This window comes from Panthera leo, chromosome A2, assembly GCF_018350215.1.
Source record: "Panthera leo isolate Ple1 chromosome A2, P.leo_Ple1_pat1.1, whole genome shotgun sequence".
Taxonomy (NCBI): Eukaryota; Metazoa; Chordata; class Mammalia; order Carnivora; family Felidae; genus Panthera; species Panthera leo.
In genome coordinates this window covers 106,531,336-106,555,245 of record NC_056680.1, presented here as the reverse complement: position 1 = coordinate 106,555,245, position 23,910 = coordinate 106,531,336, and the positions used below count along the sequence as shown (strand labels likewise).

The following is a 23,910-nucleotide window of genomic DNA, read 5'->3' as shown; positions in this document are numbered from 1 at the left end:
TCTTTGAAGGAGTTTTAATCTTTGGGAAATTATTTCTTTTTTGATTCCTTATGTTTTATTTGTTTACTTTCTTTTTTAAAAAATACCTTTATTTTATTTTTTAATTAATTTATTGTTTAATATACATCCAAGTTAGTTAGCATATAGTGCAACAATGATTTCAGGAGTAGATTCCTTAATGCCCCTTACGCATTTAGCCCATCCCCCCTCCTACAACCCCTCCAGCAACCTTCCGTTTGTTCTCTATATTTAAGAGTCTCTTATGTTTTGTCCCCCTTCCTGTTTTTATATTATTTTTGCTTCCCTTCCCTTATATTCATCTGTTTAGTATCTTAAATTCCTCATATGAGTGAAGTCATATGATATTTGTCTTTCTCTAATTTCGCTTAGCATAATATTCTCTGGTTCCCTCCATGTAGTAGCAAATGGCAAGATTTCATTCTTTTTGGTTGTCAAGTGATACCCCATTGTGTGTGTGTGTGTGTGTGTACACACACACACACACACACACACATATATATATATATATATATATATATATATATATATATATACACCATATCTTTATCCATTCATCCTAAAATGGACGTTTGGGCTCTTTCCATACTTTGGCTATTGTCAATAGCCCTGCTATAAACATTGGGGTGCATGTACCCCTTTGAAACAGCATACCTGTATCTCTTGAATAAATACCTAGTAGTGCAATTGCTGGGTCATATGGCAGTTGTGTTTTTAATTTTTTGAGAAAACTCCATGCTGTTTTCCAGAATGGCTGCACCAGTTTGCATTCCTGCCAGCAGTGCAAAAGAGATCCTCTTTCTCCACACCCTCGCCAACATCTCTTGTTGCCTAAGTTGTTAATGTTAGCCATTCTGACAAGTGTGAGGTGGTATCTCATGGTGGTTTTGATTTGTAATTCCCGGATGATGAGTGATGATGAACATTGTTTCATGTGTCTGTTAGCCATCTGGATGTCTTCTTTGGAGAAGTGTCTATTCATGTCTTTTGCCCATTTCTTCACTGGATTATTTGTTTTTTCAGTGTTGAGTTTGATAAGTTCTCTATAGCTTTTGGATACCAACCCTTTATCTGATATGTCATTTGCAAATATCTTCTCCCATTCTGTTGGTTGCCTTTTAGTTTTGCTGGTTGTTTCTTTCACTGTGCAGAAGCTTTTATTTTGATGAGGTCCCAGTAGTTCAGTTTTGCTTTTGTTTCCCTTACAGAGATGTGTCGAGTAAGAAGTTGCTGCGGCCAAGGTCAAAGAAGTTTTTGCCTGCTTTCTCCTCAAGGATTTTGACACCTTCATGTCTTACATTTAGGTCTTTCATCCATTTTGAGTTTATTTTTGTGTATGGTGTAAGAAAGTGGTCCAGGTTCATTCTTCTGCATGTCGCTGTCCAGTCTTCCCAGCACCATTTGCTGAAGACACTGTCTTATTCATTGGATATTCTTTCCTGCTTTGTCAAAGATTCATTGACCATATGTTTGTGGGTCTGTTTCTGGGCTCTCTATTCTGTTCCACTGATCTGAGTGTCTGTTTTTGTGCCAGTACCATACTGTCTTGATGATTACAGCTTTGTAATATGTCTTGACATCTGGGATTGTGAGGCCTCCAGTTTTAGTTTTCTTTTTCAGGATTGCTTTAGGTATTCGTGGTCTTTTCTGGTTCCATACAAATTTTAGGATTATTTGTTCTAGCTCTATGAAGAATGCTGGCGTTATTTTGATAGAGATTGCATTCAATATATAGATTGCTTTGGGTATTATTGACAATTTGACAATGTTTACTCTTCCAGTCCAGGAGCATGGAATCTTTTTCCAATCTTTTTCAATTTCTTTCATAAAGTTTCTATAGTTTTCAGTGTATAGATTTTTCACCTCTTGGGTTATGTGTATTCCTAGGTATTTGGGGGGTTTTGGTACAATTGTAAATGGGATCAATTCCTTGATTTCACCTTCTGTTGCTTCATTATTGGTGTATAGGAATGCAACCGATTTCTGTGCATTGATTTTATATTCTGTGACTTGGCTGAATTCATGGATAAGTTCTAGCCGTTTTTTTGGTAATCTTTTGGGTTTTCCATACAGAGTATCATGCCATCTGTGACAAGTGAAAGTTTGACTTCCTCCTGGCCAATTTGGATGCCTTTTACTCTTATGTGTTGTCTGATTGCTGAGGCTAAGACTTCCAATACTATGTTGAATAACAGGGGTGAGAGTGTACATCCCTGTCATGTTCCTGACCTTATGGGGAAAGTTCTTAGTTTTTTCCTATTGAGGATGATATTAGCTGTGAATCTTTCATATATGCCTTTTATGATCTTGAGTTCTGATCCTTCTATCCCTACTTTCTTGAGGGTTTTTATCAAGAAAGGTGCCATATTTTGTCAAATGCTTTCTCTGCATCTATTGAGAGGATCATGTCGTTCTTGTCCTTTCTTTTATTGTTGTAATGTATCACACTGATTGTTTTGCGGATATTGAACAAGATTTGCATCCTAGGTATAAATCCCAATTGGTCGTGGTGAATAATTCTTTTATTGTATTGTAGGATCTGGTTAGCTACATCTTGTTGAGGATTTTTACATCCACAGTCATCAGGGAAATTGGTCTGTAGTTCCTCTTTTTAGTGGGATCTTTGTCTGGTTTTGTAATCAAGGTAATATTGGCTTCATAGAAAGAGTTTGGAAGTTTTCCTTCCATTTCTATTTTTTTGTAACAACTTCAAGAGAATAGGTGTTAACTCTTCCTTAAATGTTTGGTAGAATTCCCCCGCAAACGATCCAGCCCTGGACTCTTGTTTTTTGGGAGATTTTTTATTACTAATTTGATTTCTTTGCTAGATATGGGTCTGTTCAAATTTTCTATTTCTTTATTTTTCAGTTTTTGTGGTTTATATGTTTCTAGGAATTTGTCCTTTTCTTCCAGAATCCCCATTTTATTGGTGTATAATTGCTCATAATATTGTCTTATTGTTTGTATTCCTGCAGTGTTGGTTGTGCTCTCTCCTTTTTCATTCTTGATTTTATTTATTTGGGTTCTTTCCTTTTTTGTTTTTGATCAAACTGGATAGAGGTTTATCAATTTTGTTAATTCTTTCAAAGAACCATCTCCTAGTTTCATTGATCTGTTCTGCTGGGTTTTGTTTGTTTATTGGTTCATTTGTTTGTTTTGTTTGTTTTGTTCTTTTTCAGTAGCATTGATTTCTGTTCTAATATTTATTATTTCCTGTCTTCTGCCAGTTTTGGTTTTTCTTTGCTGTTTTTTTTTTTTTCCAGCTCTTTAGATGTAAGGTTAGGGTGTGTATTGGAGACCTTTCTTCCTTCTTTAGGAAGGCATGGATTGCTATGTACCTCCTCTTCTGACTGCCTTTGCTGTGTCCCAGAGGTTTTGGGCTGTGGTGTTATCATTTCATTGGCTTCCATGTACTTTTTAATTTCCTCTTTATCTTCATGGGTTAGCCCAATCATTCTTTAGTAGCATATTCTGTAGTCTCCAAGTATTTGTTATCTTTCCAAATTTTTTCTTGTGGTTGATTTCGGGTTTCATAGCATTTGGTCTGAAAATATGCACCATATGATCATAGTCTTTTTGTACTTGTTAAGGGCTGATTTGTGTCCCAGTATGTGATCTATCCTAGGGAATGTTCCATTTTCACTCTAGATAAATGTGTATTCTGTTTCTTTAGGATGAAATGTTCTAAATATACCTATTAAGTCCATCTAGTCCAGTGTGTCATTCAAAGCCATAGTTTCCTTGTTGACTTTCTGCCCATTGCTGTAAGTGGGGTGTTGAAGTCCCCTACTATTATGGTATTATGATCAATGAGTTTCTTTATGTTGTGATTAATTGATTTATATGTTTGGATTCTCTCACGTTTGGATCATAAATGTTTACAATTGTTAGGTCTTCTCGGTGGATAGACCCCTTAATTATGATATAATGCTCTTCATCTCTTGTTACAGTCTTTATTTTAAAATCTAGATTGTCTGATATAAGTATGGCTACTTCAGCTTTCTTTAGGCAACCATTAGCATGATAGATGGTTCTCCATCCCCTTATTTTCCATCTGAAGGTGACTTTAGGCTTAGAATGGGTCTCTTGTAAATAGCATATAGATGGATCTTGTTTTCTTATCCGTTCCTTTACCCTCTGTCTTTTGATTGGAGCATTTACTCCATTAACATTTAGAGTGAGTACTGAAAAATGGAATTTATTGCCATTATGTTGCCTGTAGAATTGGAGTTTCTGGTGGTGTTCTCTGGTCCTTTTTGTCTTTGTTGCTTTGGTCTTTTTGGTTTGTTTTTGTTTTTTTGTTTTTTTCTCTCCTCAGAGTGTCCCCCTTAAAATTTCTTGCAGGGCTGGTTTCGTGGTCATAAACTCCTTTAATTTTTGTTTGAGGAAACTTTTTAAATCTCTCCTATTTTGAATAACAGCCTTGCTGGATAAAGAATTCTTGGCTGCATATTTTTCCAATTCAGCATGTTGAATATATCCTGCTGCTCCTTTCTGGCCTGCCAAATTTCTGTGGATAGGTCTGCTACAAACCTGATCTGTCTTCCCTTGTAGGTTAAGGAGTTTTTTCCCTTGCTACTTTCATGATTCTCTCCTTGCCTGAGTAGTTTGTGAATTTGACTATGATATGCCTTTTTGGTGGAAAGTTTTTGTTGAATCTAATGGGAGTTCTCTGTGCTTCCTGGATTTTGATGTCTGTGTCTTTCCCCAGGTTAGGAAAGTTTTCCGCTATGATTTGTTTACATAACTCTTCTACCCCTATTTCTCTCTCTTCCTCTCTGGGACTCCTATGATTCTGATGTTGTTCCTTTTTAATGAGTCGCTGAGTTCTTTAATTCTTATGTCGTGCTCTTTTGCCTTAGTCTGCCTCTTTTTTTCTGCTTCATTAATCTCCATAAGTTTGTCTTCTGTATCGCTGATTCACTGCTCTGCCTCATCCATCCTTACCGCCGTGGCATTCATTCCATATTGCAGCTCAGTTATAGAATTTTTTATTTCATCCTGACTAGTTTTTACTTCTTTTATCTCCACAGAAAGGGATTCTAATCTATTTTGAACCCCAGCTAGTATTCTTACTATCATGATTCTAAAGTTTTATTCTGACATCTTGCTTGTATCTGTGTTGAGTAAGTCCCTGGCTGTCATTTCTTCCTGTCTTTCTTTTGGGGTGAATTCATTCATTTTGTCATTTGGATGGAAGAAAAGGAATTAATAAAGTAAAAAAAAATTAAAAAGTTAAAAACAACACAAAGAAATCAAATAAAATATGCTAGAACCTAGGTGTGTTTTGGTCTTGTGGTTGATTGAATCTTGATAGATTAGGGAAAAAAGGAAAAGATAAGAAAAGGAAAAAAAGGGGGGGGAGGAAAACATTTGAAAGTTTGAAAAAATGAATAGAATGGTATAGAATAAAATGAAATGTTGTAAAATAGAATTTTAAAAAAATTACAAAAAAGTAAAAAAATATAGTAGAAAAAGTTAAAGAAAAATATTTTTAATAAAAATGGCAAATAATTTTTTTCCTCTTTATTCAATAATAAGAAAAGAAAAAGAAAAAAAAATTGAATGAAGGGACCAGCGAACAGAATGAAATATGATTGAAATGACATCTGGTATCCCTTAGAAGTCAAACTAAGAAGCACTTTATAGTCTGTAAACTAAGCAGGTGGAGGGACTAGTTGTGTTTCTTAAGAGTGTGGTTGGCCCATTTGGGTAGGGATTAGTGTAAGGACTCTGTTCTCCACTAGATCGTGCTGCTTAGCTTACTGGGGTGGATTGTTGTGGCACATGTAGGCATGTATATGCATGCATGGGAGGGGTGAAAATGGCATCTTTCAGCTTACACAGTCTCTAGTATTGGAACTCCATGTGCTCCCCGACCAGGAATCAAGTCCCCCTCCTTTGTGTCTGGATTTCATCCTCTCCCTGCTTCTACACTATTTATGAACAATGTGTCAGGCTGCCAGGCATCACCTCCATCCTGAGTTTTATCTCAGATGAGGCTGTGTTTCCCAATCCCTCATTTCTGAGGAACTGTGGCTTTGACACACTCAGACCATCTGGAGGAGGGTCTCGCTGAGCAATGGCCAGGTGCCAGCCTGCCCCCAGGAATGTTCACAAGATCATGGTGTTGCCAATTCCCAGAGACTGTGGTTGGGTGCCAGCCTGCCACAGAAAAAGTTTGTGTGATCGTGTAGAGGCAGCGCTTCAGCAATTATGGTAAATCACAACACATCTGGTACCAGGCTTCACCCTTTACATCCTTATTTCAACACCAGCAAATCTGGTTGTTCTCTGGGTCCACTGGGACATTTGCCTGTGGGGAGGCCTCACAGCCTCTCTCAAATGTCCTCCCAGCAGGGGAACTGCCACTCCCTGAGTGGCCCATGGAGCCCTTGGACCTTGCTCTTTGCTCCTTGGAATTTATCCTTCCCACGAGAGCACCTCCAGGTATCGAACTACGGAGTTTCAGACTCTGCACTGCCTCTGTTTGTAGAGTCTTAATAGTATTTAAATCCTCTCCTTTCTCCTTTCTCCCTTTTTTGTTCAGACACTTGTGGCTGTTGCCACTTTTGATTTTTCTCTCCAGCTGTTTTTGAAAGGGGGGGCGTGCTTTTCCTGTATTTCTCCCCCATCTCCATCCTCTCTCCACAAGCAAAAATAGCTCCCTGCCCTCTGCAGCTCCTCTCTCCCCCAGTTCACCTCTCTGTTCTGCTTACCTGCAGAGTTCTGTGGTTCAGGTTGTGAAGATTGTTGTCTTAATCCTCAAATCCGTTTTCTAGGTGTGCAAGATGGTCTGGCTACATTTCAGGGACAAGAAATGAAAAAAAAAAAACTTCCGTGCTGTTCTGCCATCTTGGCCTTTCCCTCTCAATTACAATTCTTAATTAAAATAATATTTTCAGTATCAATCCTTAGTTATTTTATAGAACAGTGGCTCAAATGCAAATGTGTATTTTCCTTAATGAATTTTCCATGTGAGAATATCTGTATGATATGCAGATCATTTCATGGGCATTTCAGACAGTATCCAGCTGGAAGACAGATTACCTGTCTTTCCAAGGAATCACTCTTATAAATATTTTGTCCAAGGCATTGAACAAGTGTACACCTCAAAAAGTTAAATATGAATAGATGAATAGGGAAAAAATAGCAAATGCAGAAAATAGTTTTAAGGATTGGTTATTTAAGAGTATTATCATCAAATAATGAATACCAAAAGGAGAAAGGGAATTTTCTCCATAGTCTCACATCAACAGTTATCTTGAAATTAAATAATTGTCTTTCCAGATAAATAGAAATAATTATTATACTTTACCTTGGAGCAAGGTGTGTAATAGTTTTCTCTAAGATAGTGTGACCATTATCTTTTCAAGTTACAAAGATCTCGAGAGCTTAGTAGAAATATGTAGAAAGGGAACTTACTCTCAGAACTACTTAATAGCTTTTTAAAACAACTCTTCCTAATGTAGCTGTACCATTAGAGTATCTTTGGGATGTTTTTAAAACTCCAGCTATATACATTTCACTTAGCATATAAACTGCTACAGTGTGACTTACTATTTTTAACAAGAGTTTCAGGTTTTTTTTCAATCTGTTTGTACATTTGTTATAATTCTCCCACAAGTAGATATGAACTTCAATGTTGGGGTGACTGGCTCTCCAAATATTTTATTCTATAATGTTGTAGGTGTTTATTTACTGCTGCTGACCACAACTTAAATAGGACATTTTTTATATCACCTTGGGATTTACATTAATAGCAATAGCAATTTCTGGATATTCTCTATTTCTAAAATACTATTTTTTGCTATTGTGACCTCAGATGCAGTTAAATCAGTTTTTAAGTAAAATGCTCTAATAAGTTTTTTTTCCCTAATAGAAGTCCCCTGAGCAACAGCTAGACTAAATATATACTTACTAAAGATTATATATAATCTTTACAATCAGGCTAAATATATATAAATTCAGATTAAAGGCTCTGTCAACCTCTTTGCGTCATCAGAGATTGTTTTTTTTTTTTCCTCCTGGAAATGCAATGTTCTCAGTGAAACAGGGACCCAGGTAGGAAGATGTAGCAGCAAAAATTTTGCTGATTAATTCTCAATTTCTTTATGCATCTCTTTAAGGATAAGAACAGTGGTTAATTCAACCTTAGCTGCATATAAAAATCATGTGAGGAGAATTTTAAAAGTTATCATGTCTAGTGGGATCCACTCTAGTGGATTCAATCATCATCACTGTGTTTTAAGCCCAGGTATCAGTATATTTTAAAAACTACCCACATGATTCTAAGATGGATCCCAGTTTGAGTATCACTGGGTTAGACACAAAGCTGTTTGGGTTATTTTGCTTATTTGAAATACTATATAGTTAAGGGAGACTTTAATTTTCACATTTAACTTTGTACTGAATACTAATATGTTATATGTGCATTAATGCTAGCTCAGTATTTAGACTAGAAAATTTTCATTTAAACAGTTGAAGCTACAAACCTTATTTCCTACAGGATTAAAATAGCCACTGCAAAGATGATTTAGATTGAGTGCATAAAAAGATTTCTAGGCCACAGATAACCTTTGTTATAAGGGGAAAATACCACGTGGGGAAGCTTAGACTTTGAAGAAAACTTTTGAAGCACTGAGTTGTGGAAGCCACCAGATGACTTTTCCATGGTCCCAAATTCAGATTACAGGCATTAGGAGCCCCTCTCACATTGTCAGAGCTGGATTATTCCTGGAAACCCAATGTCCTCACTGAAACAGGGTCCCATGGTGTTGTCTACTCAGGCACATAAAGGACTAGATGATTAATCTACAGTTGGTTATTTCAGAATTTGGTAGTTTTAAAAATAACAAATGTGCTTTGTAAGTTGGATAGTCTTGGTGTTAACAGTGGAATATGATAATCTTTTCATGGGAGTGAGAAGGCCTAGGACTACTGTTTGGATAGTAAAACTATTGGCCTTGACCTTTAAAGTATATTTACCTTGGAACAAATAAAAAAAGATTTTCTTAGGAGGTATAATGAGAATGTGTTATTTGCAAAACATTTTTAGGATTTTACTTCAGTAATTCTCTGCATTTGCTGTGACTTTCCCTTCTTAATGCACACAGGCAATTTTAATGTTTGAGATTGACTCAGTAATTATATGAAATACATACATTATGTCAAATTTACATATGTTTTAAGGTTTTCAAAAAGAATTGTATATATATTCTAATTCCATTATCAAAGAGAAATATAATCCTAAACAAAAATAAATATGCCAGAAAACACTTTAAAAATATCCATATAAGGGGCACCTGGGTGGCTCAGTCGGTTAAGCGTCCGACTTCAGCTCAGGTCACGATCTCGCGGTCCGTGGGTTCGAGCCCCGTGTCGGGCTCTGGGCTGATGGCTCAGAGCCTGGAGCCTGCTTCCGATTCTATGTCTCCCTCTCTCTCTGCCCCTCCCCCGTTCATGCTCTGTCTCTCTCTGTCTCAAAAATAAATAAACGTTAAAAGAAAATTTAAAAAAATATCCATATGACCTTTTTGTTTTGTTTTTTATATTATATATATATATAGATAGATAGATAGATAGATAGTATTCTTCACCTGTTAATTTAAGTTGGTAAAAAAGAAATAGAATGTTTCCATGTTCTAGAAAAATAGGTAATGAACTTCAGTGAACTAAATTAATGAAAACCATGGACTGCCAAGTTGATGCCTTGGCTATGATAGGAACTTCTATTTTTTTGTTTTGTTTTGCTTTGCTTTTACAAAATAAGGAAAACAGACTTGGGTCATATACCAAAGTTTGGATCACTACTTAAACCCCTTTGGGTTGTATGATTTTGAATAATTAATGGTTACTTTAACCTTGATGTCTTCATGCATTTGTGAGTCTTAAATGAAAGAATAAGATACAATGCTTAAAAAAAAGATACAACACTTTGCAATCTCTAAAACAATCTACCCATGCAAATGTTGATTAACAGTGTTAATTGTACTCAATGTGTAAATCAGGTGTAGATTCTAAGAAAGTTATTATAGGGTATTCCATAGAAGGTTAGTTGCTATCTACTGTTGTTGAAGGAAGTCTTGAGAGGTTTTATGAATAAGGTGACGGGTAAACTATGGCATGCATTATGTTTGAACTTCATTTGATATTGAAGAGAATCCCAGGCAAAGAGAACATCATGAGCAAAGGAGGGGCTCTAAAATCATGGGATATGTTACAATGAATATTAACTATAATAAGGAAGGCATGAAAAATAGCTGTTGGTAGGTAGGGTATGGATCATATTGTGACATAACTATTATGCCAAAAGGAGGAGTTTGTGCTTCAATCCAAACACAACAGGAAACTGTTGAAAGTAATGATATTTTTGAAGTCATATTTATGGTGGAACAAAGGAACAGGAATTTATTGGGCACTAGACACTCTGTTACATACAGTACTACAAGGTTTGTATCATTATTCCTATTTTCCATATTAGAAAACTGAGCCATGGAGACATTAAAAATATGCCCAAGGATATTCAACCACGAATTCTGGAGCCAGGACTCAAATCTAAAACTCTCTATCTTTTAATGTTTCCATAATTCCATGAGACCTTTGTGATTAATCTGAGAAGTGTGTGTTGAGTTTTTTGGAATGAAGAGTCAAAGAGACTGTGAAATCACAAAGGAAGTTCATTCAAGATGGAAATCACAAAGGAAGTTCATTCAAGATGTAGCAGACACTTAAGTAGATCATCAGTCCCCATATTCATTTCCTCTGTCCTTGCATATAACCAAAGCATTTGCTGAACAAAATGATCCCTCCCCTTTTTTGGTTCAGTAGCACCTTAGTGCTTAGATGATTCTGATGGTGGTAGAGCAAGTAATCTAAAATCCCATAGTCTTTGTTGTGTTTAGTAATATTAAATTGCTTCCTAGTAAAATGGATATGGTTTTACCAGGATATTACTTCCTGGTAAAATGGATATAGGGCAGTGATTTGCTTCTACTGTTCTTCTCCAAGTCTCCTGCCCTATTAGCTGAATCAAGCATCAGTGCCTCTGGAATTAGCCATGTATTTCATGTCATGACCCTCCTTTGCTTTCTAAGAGACCTTGTATTTGGTACTAAGCATCTGTCCTGATCCCTGATCCAAGGATGAAATCAGCTGTTTGAACCTGGCTGCCCTACACTTCAGTTGCCAGGCTTCTTTGATGCCAGACCTTTGTTTCATTACAGATATGTATTACCTGTGAATTGATCCCCCAGTTCACAGCTGGCTGCCTGGCTGCCTGCCTACCTAGATTTCTCAGTATTGCTCAGCCCAGAATCTGTCACTGTGCTCTCTTATTTGAAGCTCCAATATTAGCTGAAATGTGGTTGAGATTATGTCTTTCACTAACCATCTATTCACCCAGGCATCACTTATTTTATGTCTGTCTTATACTAGAGAGTAGGTCAGATTAAGTTATATGTCCTTTCTCCTCTCCACCACCCCAGTGCTGTTTGAACAGACGTGATTTAGAGTTGACATAATTAGAAAGATAAGAATGTTTATGGTGACAAGTAATAGGAGCAAATCCAGAAAAGCAGAATTATAAAATAAGTAAGTGACGTTTCGCCTTTGAAGGTCGGTAGAACACAACAGCAGGATCTTTACAATCTACTGCAGTTTGGGAATCCACACAGATATGTAGACTGTTCATATAAGGCAATTCTGATTAAAGATTAGGGGACCAAGTCAGGATATCTGGAACCCTTTGATGTTTCATACCAGAATCTTAATCTATAGAATATTGGCTGGGTAAGTCAAGGCCTCAGTGGTCAAGAGACTGGGCCCAAGAGAGGTTATTGGGACTGGAGTAGAACAACAAGATAATGTTCCAGTTCGTAAACTAGATTGTGAAGTGGAGATTGGATCATGAATATACTTTAGATATCAAGATTAAAAATGATATTTGACAATTGAAAAAGGGGTAAATAGAGTGAATGGTGATTGATCTAAATATGAATCATTGCTTGTTAAATTGTCCCTGAGCAGGATCATCATTGAAACACAGAGATTTTGCCTCTTAATTTGTTAAATTTATTCCTAGTGGTCTCCCACTAAGAACACTCTAATATAAACTATGACCAAGAAAATCCTAAAAAATGACATGAATAATTTTAAGGACTATTGCCCTCTCTGGAGCATTCATAAATGATTACTGAGTGTGTGTGTGTGTGTGTGTGTGTGTGTGTGTGTGTGTGTGTCGGGCGGAGGGGTTACTCCTATGGAAACCTGAAATGAAAAGCCTATCTTTAGGCAATGTCTTTAACGTTCTTCGGAAAGCCTAGGTATAAGAAAGCAAATTTTTTCCTCCCCCTTTCATTTTATCATGGGGCTCAGATATGGCTAAAATAGCCAGAGTCCTTGGGATATCTTATTCCAAAATTTGAATCTAGAAATGTGTACGTCTATGTAGTTGTATACAGAAGTATCTGCATCTACATCTATAAATTAGAAGAAGTAAAAGTTTTCTGCTAAGTTACAATAATGCCTTATTATTGACAAAGAAGGATTTGGGACAAAAGATTCAGCTTCATGTCTCTCTTTAGTTTTTTTAAAGTTTATTCATTTATTTTGAGAGAAAGGGAGAGAGATAGAGAGAAAGGGAGACGGCACTAGTGGCAGAGGAGCAGAGAGAAAGAGAGAGAAAATGAGAACCCCAAGCAGACTCTGTACTGTCAGTGGAGAAGCCAATCCTGGGCTCAGACTCATTAACTGGGAGATCATGACCTGAGCTACAATGAAAAGTCAGACACTTAACTGACTGAGCCACCCGGGTGCCCCTCATCTCTCTCTTTAATATAGAACCTGGTCTCTAAAGTAGTTTTAAGTTTCTGCCAAGGTAAATGTCAAAGCAATTACTGTAATTTGTTTTAATTAAGAAATAGCTTTGATCAATTGAATCACAATATTTATTGCAATTTCATTACTTCATCTTTGTAATAAATTTGAGTGCTATGTAAAAATAAAATGTACATTTTCTTCCCCAGAGCAACCTACAATCTAGCAGGAAGCAAGACGTAACAAATTAACTCTGATCACAGTACAGAAAGTGGTAGCAAAATATATACTGAAAAAGAAATATATAGGAAAGTGTAACCGTCTTCAAACATGTTACACCACACACACACACACACACACACACACACGCACACACACACACGCGCACACACACACACACACACACACACACACACACACACCAATCTCAACAGCAAAAAGATAAACAACCCCGTTAAAAAATAGTCAAAAGACTTGAATAGACATCTCTTCAAAAAAGATACACATATGGCCAATAAGCATTTGAAAAGATGTTCAGGGGCACCTGGGGGGCTCTGTCTGTTAAGCGTCTGACTTTGGCTCAGGTCACAATCTTGCAGTCTGTGAGTTCGAGCCTCACATAGGGCTCTGTGCTGACAGCTCGGAGCCTGGAGCCTGCTTCAAATTCTGTGTCTTCCTCTCTCTTTGCTCCTCTCCCACTCACACTCTGTCTCTCTATCTGTCTCTCTCGAAAATAAATAAACATGTTTTAAATTTTTTTAAAAATGAAAAGATGTTGAACATCATTAGCCATTAACAAATAACTAATGAAATACAAATCAAAAGCATTTCATTCCCTTTAAGGTGGCTCTGATAATAATTAAAAAAAAAACTAGGAAAGTATAGCAAAGATGTAGAGAAATTAGAATTCTTATACATTATTGATAGGAATGTGAAGTAGGATAGCACTGTGAAAATCTGTTTGGCAGTTCCACCAAATGTTCCACATGGAGTTTCCGTATGACCTAGCAGTTCTCCTCTTCAGTGTATACCCCTGAGAATTAAAATATGTATTTGCACAAAATCATGTATGCTTAAATGTTTGTTCATAGTGGCATTCTTCATAATAACTGAAACATGGAAACAACTCAAATGTACATGAGATGATGACTGGATAAACAAAATGTGGTATATCCATAAAATGGAATATTTTTTAGTTATAAAAAGGAATAAAGTACAGACACATACTGTAGCATATGTGAACCTTGAAGTAAAAGAAGCCAAACAAAGACAACAAATTATATAATTCCATTTTTATGGAATGTCCAGAATATGGAGGTTGTTTTTGGGGTGATGAAAATATTTTGGAATTATGTAGGGTGATGGTTGCCCAGCAATGTGAATACATTTTAAAAACCCACTGATTTGTATAGTTTAAAATGGTCAAAATAGAATCTATGTTATGTGGACTTTTTAATAATATAAAAACAATACAGTCACACAAAAAACCTCACAGAACTTACAACATAAACAAAATTGCACACTCTAAATGAAAGTATAATTCACAAAATATAGACATGATTCACTTGATGGGGATCTAAGAATTAATTTTCTGGCAGGATGCCTCAAAAGCTCATTTGTAAATTAGTATTTTTGGAACTGGGAATTATTTTATGTTACAAACATCACTGAATCTTGGGGAAATGAAAGGAGGATGATATTCAAATGCTAGGACCATACCCTTTTCCCTAATGGAAAATTAAACAGCTTCTGCTTATTTCCCACATTTCAGTTTCAGCCTTGTTTTATCACTATTAATCAAACTTGATTGAATGTTTAGATGGCTTATCGATATTAGTGGTTAGTTTTCTCTAAGTTAAGTATATTGTAAGTCTTAGATTGCCTTATCAAAATTATATTTTGATAACTATGAGAGCATTGTGTTAGTAGATTGATTGCATATATTTATATTCTACTTATTTATATTTTTCTAATATTTATTTTCTTTCATGACATTATTTCCATATTAACTCAGGATTCTTTTGTCACAATCTTAGTATGATGAACATCCTAAATTATTTCAAAATATTTCAAAATTGAAAAAGCAATTCAAAATTATTTTGGTAACATATCTAAACCTTTTTAAAAAATGTTTATTTATTTATTTTGAGAGAGACAGAGAGTAAGCTGGGGAGTGGAAGAGAGAGAGGGAAAGAAAGAATCCCAAGCAGACTCCGCACTGTCAGTATGGAGCCCAACCCAACATGGGCTCCATCTCATAAACCTTGAGGTCATGGCCTCAGCTGAAACCAAGAGTCAGATGTTTAACTGATTGAGCCCCCCCAGGTGCACTTAAACTTTTTTTTTTAAGTTTATTTATTCTGAGAGAAAGAGAGAAAGAGAACCAGTGAGGGAGGGGCAGAGAGAGAGAGGGAGGAAGAAGATCTGAAGTAGTCTCTGTGCTGACAGCAGAGAGCCTGATGAGGGGCTCAAACTCATGGACTGTGAGAGCATGACCTGAGCCAAAGTCGGACACTAAACCAACTGAGCCACCCAGGTGCCCCTAAACTTTTTTCGTGTGTTTTTTAAATTTGGAGCTATAAGTAGCTTTTCATTGAATGCTTCCTCAATGGGGCAGCATCCCTTCTGGCAAGTAGAGAGATACTTCTTCAACTTTGTTTCTTAATTTTTTTTCCTAAACTTTGTTTCTTAATTGAATTAAGCTTTAGTTTGTTCTTTGTGTATATTTAGAAAATTCCTTGTAAAACCATCTGCAAAATACTACAATGTGTACCTTGCCTCTGACTGGATTCACCATTGAGGCTTAACTACACATTTCATTCTGTTTATTTGTCCAGCAGGGTTATTCTTTGCTAATGGAGTAAAATATGTAAAATGTACTGTGTTAATTGTAAAGTTCAATAAAAAATGCCTATGTTTACTTTTTTTCTTTTTTAAATGTTTATTTATTTATTTTGAGAGAGAGAGACAGAGTGAGTGTGTGCACAAATGGGGGAGGGGAAGAAAGAGAGGGAGAGAGAGAATCCCAAGCAGGCCCTAAGCTCAGCACGGAACTTGATCTCATGACCTTGAGATCATGACCTGAACCAAAATCAAAAGTTGGAGGCTTAACCGACTGAGCCACCCAGGCACCCCCTATATTTTCTTTTTAAACTAAGCTTATTTCATGCATTTAGATGTTATGTTATCAAAATAAAGAGAAGAGATGCTACTTTTTTATATGTTTGCTCATTAATTTATGTAGTACATAGGTAATGGCCTTATTCTTGGGCAATACACTTGGAAAACATAGTATTTCTGTCCCTTTCTTTTTTGTGTGTGATTGCTTTGTTCAACCAAATAGCCTTTCGAAAATGATAAAGAACGTTTTACATGTTCATTTTAAAACTGAGTGTCTGTTGGTGATTATATTTTAATGGGTCTTTGTTTCTGAACTGGGTTATTTAACCACAATAGGCATCTACAAACAATTTGTGTGTTCTCTATTTCTTTATAGATTCCACAAAGAAATTAAAGGATGTTCTTGAAGAATTCCATGGTAATGGTGTGCTTGCAAAGTATAATCCTGAAGGGGTAAAACTTCTTTTTCATTTATATCAGTTTCATATATGTGATTGGAGAAGGGGTTTCTTAATGAAGAGTCCTTGGAAATATATGTACCATGTACCATACCATAAATGAAATAAAATTCATAATGAAATGCTATTTTGGAAAATACATAAAATAGTGTACTACTTTTTCCATTCAAAAAACGTTTGCCGATGAAAATAACATTTCTATATTGGGTGCTTGAAAGAGTATAGGTCACCTCTAATATGGTCTTAGGTTCTTTCCCTAGATGCTAAAGATACTGCAATTCTGAATTGGCTTGCTCAGGTAGGATCGGGTCAGGATTAGATAGAAGGGAAGACAAAGTGTGCTTGCCGCTCACTCTGTGACCTACACGTTTTAACCCCAGATCAAAATTCGTTGGGGACAGGAGAGTTACTCCTTTCAGAGAATGATTCCCTTGACTACAGAAAGATCTGTAATTGTAAAAGCCACTTTGGGTAAAAAAGAGGAATTTCTTCACCCTATCTTGTTTTAACCTACTACCAGTAAGCTGACAAGTCCCTGAAATTCCTTCCTTGTAAAAACTTCATGTCCCGTCGATTGCTTTTGGACACCTTGCTTGGATGAATGTCTTTCCTTTCCTAATTACTTGTTAAATAACCTTCCTTTTAATGCTACCTGAGTGATGCTACGTTTAAATGTTTGAGCACCTTTGCTGTGAGTTCTTTGGCAGTTTCTCTGAATGATAGTTGTGTTGTATGGGAGATAAAACAAATTACCCTTTGGAAAAGGCCCTTTCCCCTGGATGAATTATTTAGCCAGCTAGATAGATTTGTTTGCTGATTTAACTGCGATTTGTTTTTTGTTATCATTGTCATTACAGTTTTGAATGTTTATAAGAGCACGGTTCCTAGTTTTCCTTCAATATTACTTTTCTTAGGGATTTATAGAATTTGCGTTTTATCAAAACCAAATCTATATATTCTAACCTTAATTCATATTGTTTTATAATTTCCTTTCAGTATTTCCAATAGCTTTTTTTCATGTCATATTTTCTTATTTTGTCTATATTCTGATACATTACTGTGGCTTGTAAAGGTCTTTAATCTAAGATTTGTTTTCTTTTTCAAGTAAGTTAATATTTACAGCCTACCAATGATGGAGAAAATAAGGCAGTTTAAAGCCATTCCCATTTTCCTGTCCGAGGAACAAAAGCAGATATCCTGCGTACATTTCCCTCAGATTTTATTTTCCTGGATGCTATAGTATGAGAAAGAAAATGTTGGCAGAAAAGTTTGTAGAACTGAAAATCTCAAAGACCATAAAAACAGAGTGGGAAAGCTAAGAGGACAACTGTACAGAATTGCTGTAAGGCCCAAAAGTGTCATTAATATTTACATTTCTGACCATGCTTGAAAATGTACATGCTATCTGATCTACATACATAGATAAAACTAGGTTTGTTTTTCTCCCTAAAGATAGCTGGTAGCTATAAATTAAGTTGGAATGTAATTTTGTTTGCAAAATAGCCTTTTTGCTTCAATGATTTCTTATTTAAAAGACTCTCAAGACTTAGTCTTACTATTATATTTTTCATGAGGATTATCAGTCACTGTATACTGGATTTATTGAGGTAATTACTAGATTCATTCTTAGACACCCCTATGATGTCAGCCTATTCAGTAATGTAATAATTCTCCATAAACGTGCAGATCTGCTCTTGAAATGCATTATTAAAATAATGAATTGTTGAAAAACAAAAAGTTAGATCTCATTATGACCCCAAAGTAATTCTAATTTAAAAGCAAAACTACTCCTAATCTAACACTGATAGGTCTTTTCCCTTCAGGAAAAAAAATAAATAAAGTTTATATGACTCTTAAACACTAGTATGTATTTTACAAAAGTCAATAGGAGGTAATTAGGAATATTTAATGTTGAAAAAGAAATCTTTAAAGCCTTGAGGTTCTCTTCAGAACATGACTTCATCCAGTTTCTGAAAGGTTACTATAACAGTATGCAGAATTCACATGGGAAGTTATCACTCTCTATTGACTGGACAGGTTAATCCTAAAGTTCTTTGCCACAGATGACTACTTAATTGATGTCCCCTTATACAAGAAAATTTAGAAAAAATATTTAATCTACACTACTTTTAGAATAAATAATAAATCCTTTGTTTTCTAAAATGAACATTGCTTATGTCATCCATATAAAAGATATTTGCAAAGAAACAAAGAAAGAACAGCCTAAATACCTCTTACTTGCTTCTCCTCTTTTAAAGCTGCTTATATGGTAGGTGCACTGTATTTCTTATCACTCTTTTAATTACTGAGTTCTAAATCTTTGTATAAAGGCTTAATATAATGAATATGTGACCTGTTTAAGTGTATTTTAATGGAGAAGAAATACTAATTGCAATATATGGATGAATCTAATGGAGAATAAATACTAACTGCAATATACAGATGGATCAATTATTTTTAATTTGTGTCTTTTAAAGATCATGTAACAATCACTCTTTGAAAAAAATAAATAACCAAATCAAAAAAATATATTATTCTAAACAATGGCACTAAAGATTCCCTAAGAACAAAAATTTTAAAAAGGTCTTAAGTTTCCCAAACAGATAAGATTATCAAGTTTTTAGATAAAGTCATTATAAGAAAACTAAAATTACTTTCTCAAGATTCACAAGCTAGTTTCATGATAAGAGCCATAATTAAAACCTAATTATCTGGAATCCCAGATTAAGATTAATGCCCTTTCTTCTTCACTTTGTTGACTGGCCATAAAATGAGAAGGAAGGTTTTGGGAGATGAGAATAAGGGGAAAAGAAAGGTATGTCACGTACATTGAATGGCATTTCTTATGTAATGAGTATGGCATATTCCCATGCATGTAATTACTACTAACTCATACCTAACAAGGTAAGAGATTCTTATTAGTCTCCAACTAATCTTACATGAATGATATAATGTTAAGAGTATGATTACAGCTAGTTTTTAGTAGCCATCCAATCTCAGTGAGAAGACTCACAGTGAATATAGTCAGCATATCTCAGAAATAAATGATTCATGAAAGTAACGGAATTTGATAATATGAGAAAGAACCAGTTTGGCATAGCATTTTATACATATGTAAAATATACATAGAATATTATAGTATAAGTAATTGTGTGTGTGTGTGTGTGTGTGTATCTTTTTCCCTCCTGGATTTCAAATTCAATTCTATATTGTTCCATTGATGTTTAAAAACATGGGAAAAAATAAGTAGTACTGTATGTATGAGAAGATATTTTTCTTTAAAGGCATTGCAATGGGCTAGTTAAACATGTTATTCCAAAAGATGGAAACATTAGGAGTGAGAAATAAGTATTCATAATCTAATATATATTTATAATGCTGTTATATTTTCATAATTTTCTCTGGAAGGTTTTAAAAATCTTATATGTGTTGTTCATTATATTTATGTCTTATCAGTTAGAACTATTTGCTTATTACACTCAAAGATTGACCTAGTAAGTGATTCTCAAATTTTAGCTTGTATCAGAATCACTTGTGGGTCTTCTTAAAACACAGGTTTCTGCCTGTTCCCCTACCCTCTCAGTTTCTGTGTTTCTGGGGTAAGGCTCAAAAATGTATATTCCTATCAGTTTCCCAGTTTATGATAATGATGCTGTTTCAGGACCACATTTTGAGACCCATGGATCTAGGGTATGTTTTAAAATCAATCTGTAAAATTGACCTTTTAGTTTGTCAGCAATATGAGATAATGAGTATAAATTACCTTACATTAACACATGTATTCTTTCTTTCCTTGCATGCACAGAAACAAGACATTCTTAACCAAGTAAGACATTTTCTTTTCTATTGAAATCTGTCTTTTCTTTTTTTATTCTGATGTGAGCTATGAATTTCTCATCCATATCACTGACCTGTACTTCTGTACCATTAAGATTCATATAATATGCAAGTCTATCCATAATACTTAGTAGGTTATAATTGACTGACACTTGTTCACATCAAAGTCTCAAACGGAGGAGCAAATGTCTTAATGGATTCAAAGAAGGTCTAGAGGGTGGGCTTTAGTTTTATAGGCTCTTGAATTTAATTTTCTAATTTCACCAAAACATGGATCAGACTCCAATAAAATAATTCATTTAATGAAAGTCTTAATTTATTCTTTTACAATGGGAGGTTTATAATTGCATTTAAATGCAATTGATAGGGATTTCATTGTGGGGGGGCATCTACAGTGCTATTAGAATCTGTGAGAAAAATATAACTGAAAAGCTGTTGATCTTTGCCTTCCTGGGAAAAAAGAGTAAACCATCTGTTGTTTCAGTCACTCTCTCCTAGCAAAGCCTATTTTGTAAAGGAAGTTTGGGGTCCATAGTTCAGCTGGGTGCCTAGAATTACAACCCATTTTGGGAATCTCTAAATGGATTTTTCTATCATACTAGGAATATATCATACCAAAATGCATGAGATATTTAAAACCATAATATTGTCTCCCTTGAAAGTAATGGGTATGTATTAGCAGCTTTTTATTCACACGTTTCCCTATGGTCTCAATGACAGCAAACACTGTGATCTCATCCCCGACATATCACAGTGCAATTGGTTACATCAGAATGATCTTGATCGACTAGATACAGGTCCTCCATATTACAGTCTCCTAGGATGAGGTAGGACTGAAATGGCAACTTATTGACTGTGATGACTTTCACCAGTCTCTTTCAGAGGATAACACTTCCCTGATATTATCCCTGACCTCTATGGAAACCTACCAACCACCACCCCACCCAAGACGGACTAGATGGACTTTATGGTTTTAGGGGACAACTCTTCAGAGTAAATGGCTGCTTTTATATAGCATGCTTTAGCTATGAAAGGACATTTACTGAACACGTTGGTCAACAAACACACCTTTCTGCACAATCGGCATCCCTACCAGGGACTGTCTGAAAACTGGTGTCAAAGTGAGCCCTGCCCTTTTTAGGGTCAGTGGGATGAGTTTCTTCCTTTTCCTTGCTCAGTCTTTGTCCCATATGGAAATGTTTAGTAGGCAAGCGATTTCAGTTGCAGAATAGAAAGAATAGGTATAGCTGAGGTTAGCCAAAGGAACAAAACACAGCATGCATATTTATTGCTCTATATGAGTTCTTGGTGTATCAGTGCCTATGAGTGTAGGATTTTCTCTTTACATTTCCTGTTAGTAGATGATCCTTGGTGCAAGGCTGAGTTGTATTTCATAGTTCCCTAAGCTTCCCTTATCTTTTACTTGGTACTCTGTACTGTGGATTCTACTAATATAGAAGGTTACCCTTTACATTTAGATTAATGAGTTGCTTCATTCCTTTAAAAAGAAACCTGGGAATTCATAACTTACGTTTGGTAGTGCTGCTGCCTAATATTATATTTTAAGTGTCTTTAACAAGGATATTGACACTGATAGAATTGTTAGCAATGATATAAACACCCTTTTATTGTAAGCTATAATTGTCCTTCCAGAACCGAATTCAACCTTTGCCATTAAAGAAAGCATCTGGAAAGTATAACAGAGAAAATGTGGTCTTAGGAGTTCAACTGAACTGAGTTCAAATCCCACATCTGCCACATATTAGCAGTTCGTGTACAAATGATTAGCCTCCATTTGTTCAGCTGTCAAACAAGAGGAATACTGGCCTTATTGAGTTGTTAAAAGGGTTAAATTCTAAAGTATGTATAAAATACTTAGCTCTGTGCCTGACGTGTAGGTATTCCAGTGATGTTTAAAGACAGTGGCTGTTAGTCACACTTTAGCAACCAGCATGATTTCATACAAAATTTCTAGAATATATGTGAAAAAAGGTGGGAATATATGAGATACACCATCAGCCTATCCTATCACCTTTATTTTCTTAGAGCCTCACTTTTCTCAACTATAAAGTGAGAAAATATAACTCTGATGTCTTTTCCAACTCTAAATTGATTTCCTTCTACCATGAGGTACGAGTGGAGGACACAAGATGTGATTTGTTTCCCTGCCAAGCCTGGCGACCATCCAGAATGCTGTCCTGCTCCTAGAGTTATTGTGTCTGTTGTATCTGTTCTGCCTCCCACAACTGCATAAATGCCAGGGCAGTTAGCAAGGAATGGAAGGAACATGTCAACCAGTATTTCTGCTTCTCTTCCCTACTCCTGTCAACACAAAGGCAGCCATTTTCCTCTTATCATGCTACAACCAGAGAACAGTTTTGAAAATTTACCACCAAACTGAATAATAAAATGCCTTTGATAATTCTGTATTATTAACATCATATTCACTATGTGTTAATTATTGTTGAAATATTTGGTAACTTTCTTTTCATGATGGGGCTTGGCTTTTACACCTTGATACTCCGAGAATTGCTCTGCCCTACAAGGGAGCCATGTAAAAGTTTGAGAAGGTACTTACATAGATACTTATGAGTTTAATTAGTTACATTTTATCATAATTAAACACATAAATTTGAATAGCTTCTTACAGGTTTCTCATAAATGCACTGAGGATCCAATCTCAATATTGTAAAAAAAAATAGTATCTTGTATCTATCACAACATTTAGAATTTGTGAATGGACCATTTGCAGTACCATATCCTAAATTGAAACTTCAATGATCTATTTCAAGTGGTGAGTTGATACCTGTCACAGTTGATGTATTTCTCCCCTAATTTTCTATAATAGACATATGAGAATGTATTTTCTACTATTCGAGTCTTCCCTCACTCTTCTGCTCTCCTGCCCCTCCTCACTGGATTTTATATAAATTCCTTTAAAACAGGAACAATTTAATACCTCAGGACATTTGCACTACCTGTTTTGCCTATCTGATGTTCTCTCTCCAAATATGTGCAAAGCTATCTCCCTCATCTCCTTTATATCTGTATTCAAAGAACAGATTCTCATTTCTTCATCATAAGATTTCAAACTACATGTGCCCCTCCCAAATACATAACGATTTTTCTTCTTCATTTTCCTACAACACTTAACACTGTCAAACATTGTACATTTAACATATTTATTTCTCTATTTTCTTATATCCATTGTTAGAAGATTAGCCTCTAGTGGAAGGATTTTCGCATGTTGCAGTAGCATCTTCACCCAAACACCTGGGGCGGAGCCTCATATAAAGTGGGTGCACAGTGAACATTTGCTGAATATGAGAAAATCTCCATCCTGAAACCACCAGAATACATTAATGACAGAGCGATGACATTTATTTTCATTCACTCTGAATCTACTTGGATGAACACTAGTGTTATTTCTTTAGAATTAACTAGGACTTAAAAACAAAGGACCCAGATGGTCAGATATAATAATGAAAGGCATATAGAAATGTGTTTTGAATTCATGCCAACTTGGCAACAATATCTCAGCAGCTCCCTCAGTCTGAATTCTTTGCAGATTCTCTATGTTATCTCCCTAAATAGTCTGTGGCTGCTCCTTAAGAAAAAAAAAAAATGAAAAAGCAGCTCTCAAAATTTTCAACATCGTGTG

The 23,910-nt window shown here is 35.5% G+C and overlaps 1 protein-coding gene across 13 annotated transcripts in view; it reads left to right on the top strand.

The window, feature by feature from the left end:
- The window catches only part of DGKB (diacylglycerol kinase beta), a 715,307-nt gene that overhangs the window by 133,213 nt on the left and 558,184 nt on the right, over window positions 1-23,910 (top strand). For all 13 annotated transcript variants that reach the window (XM_042919264.1, XM_042919230.1, XM_042919249.1 and 10 more), the window contains exon 3: window positions 16,331-16,407. In XM_042919264.1, coding sequence (XP_042775198.1) covers window positions 16,331-16,407 — 77 coding nt within the window. The remainder of the gene's footprint in view (window positions 1-16,330; window positions 16,408-23,910) is intronic.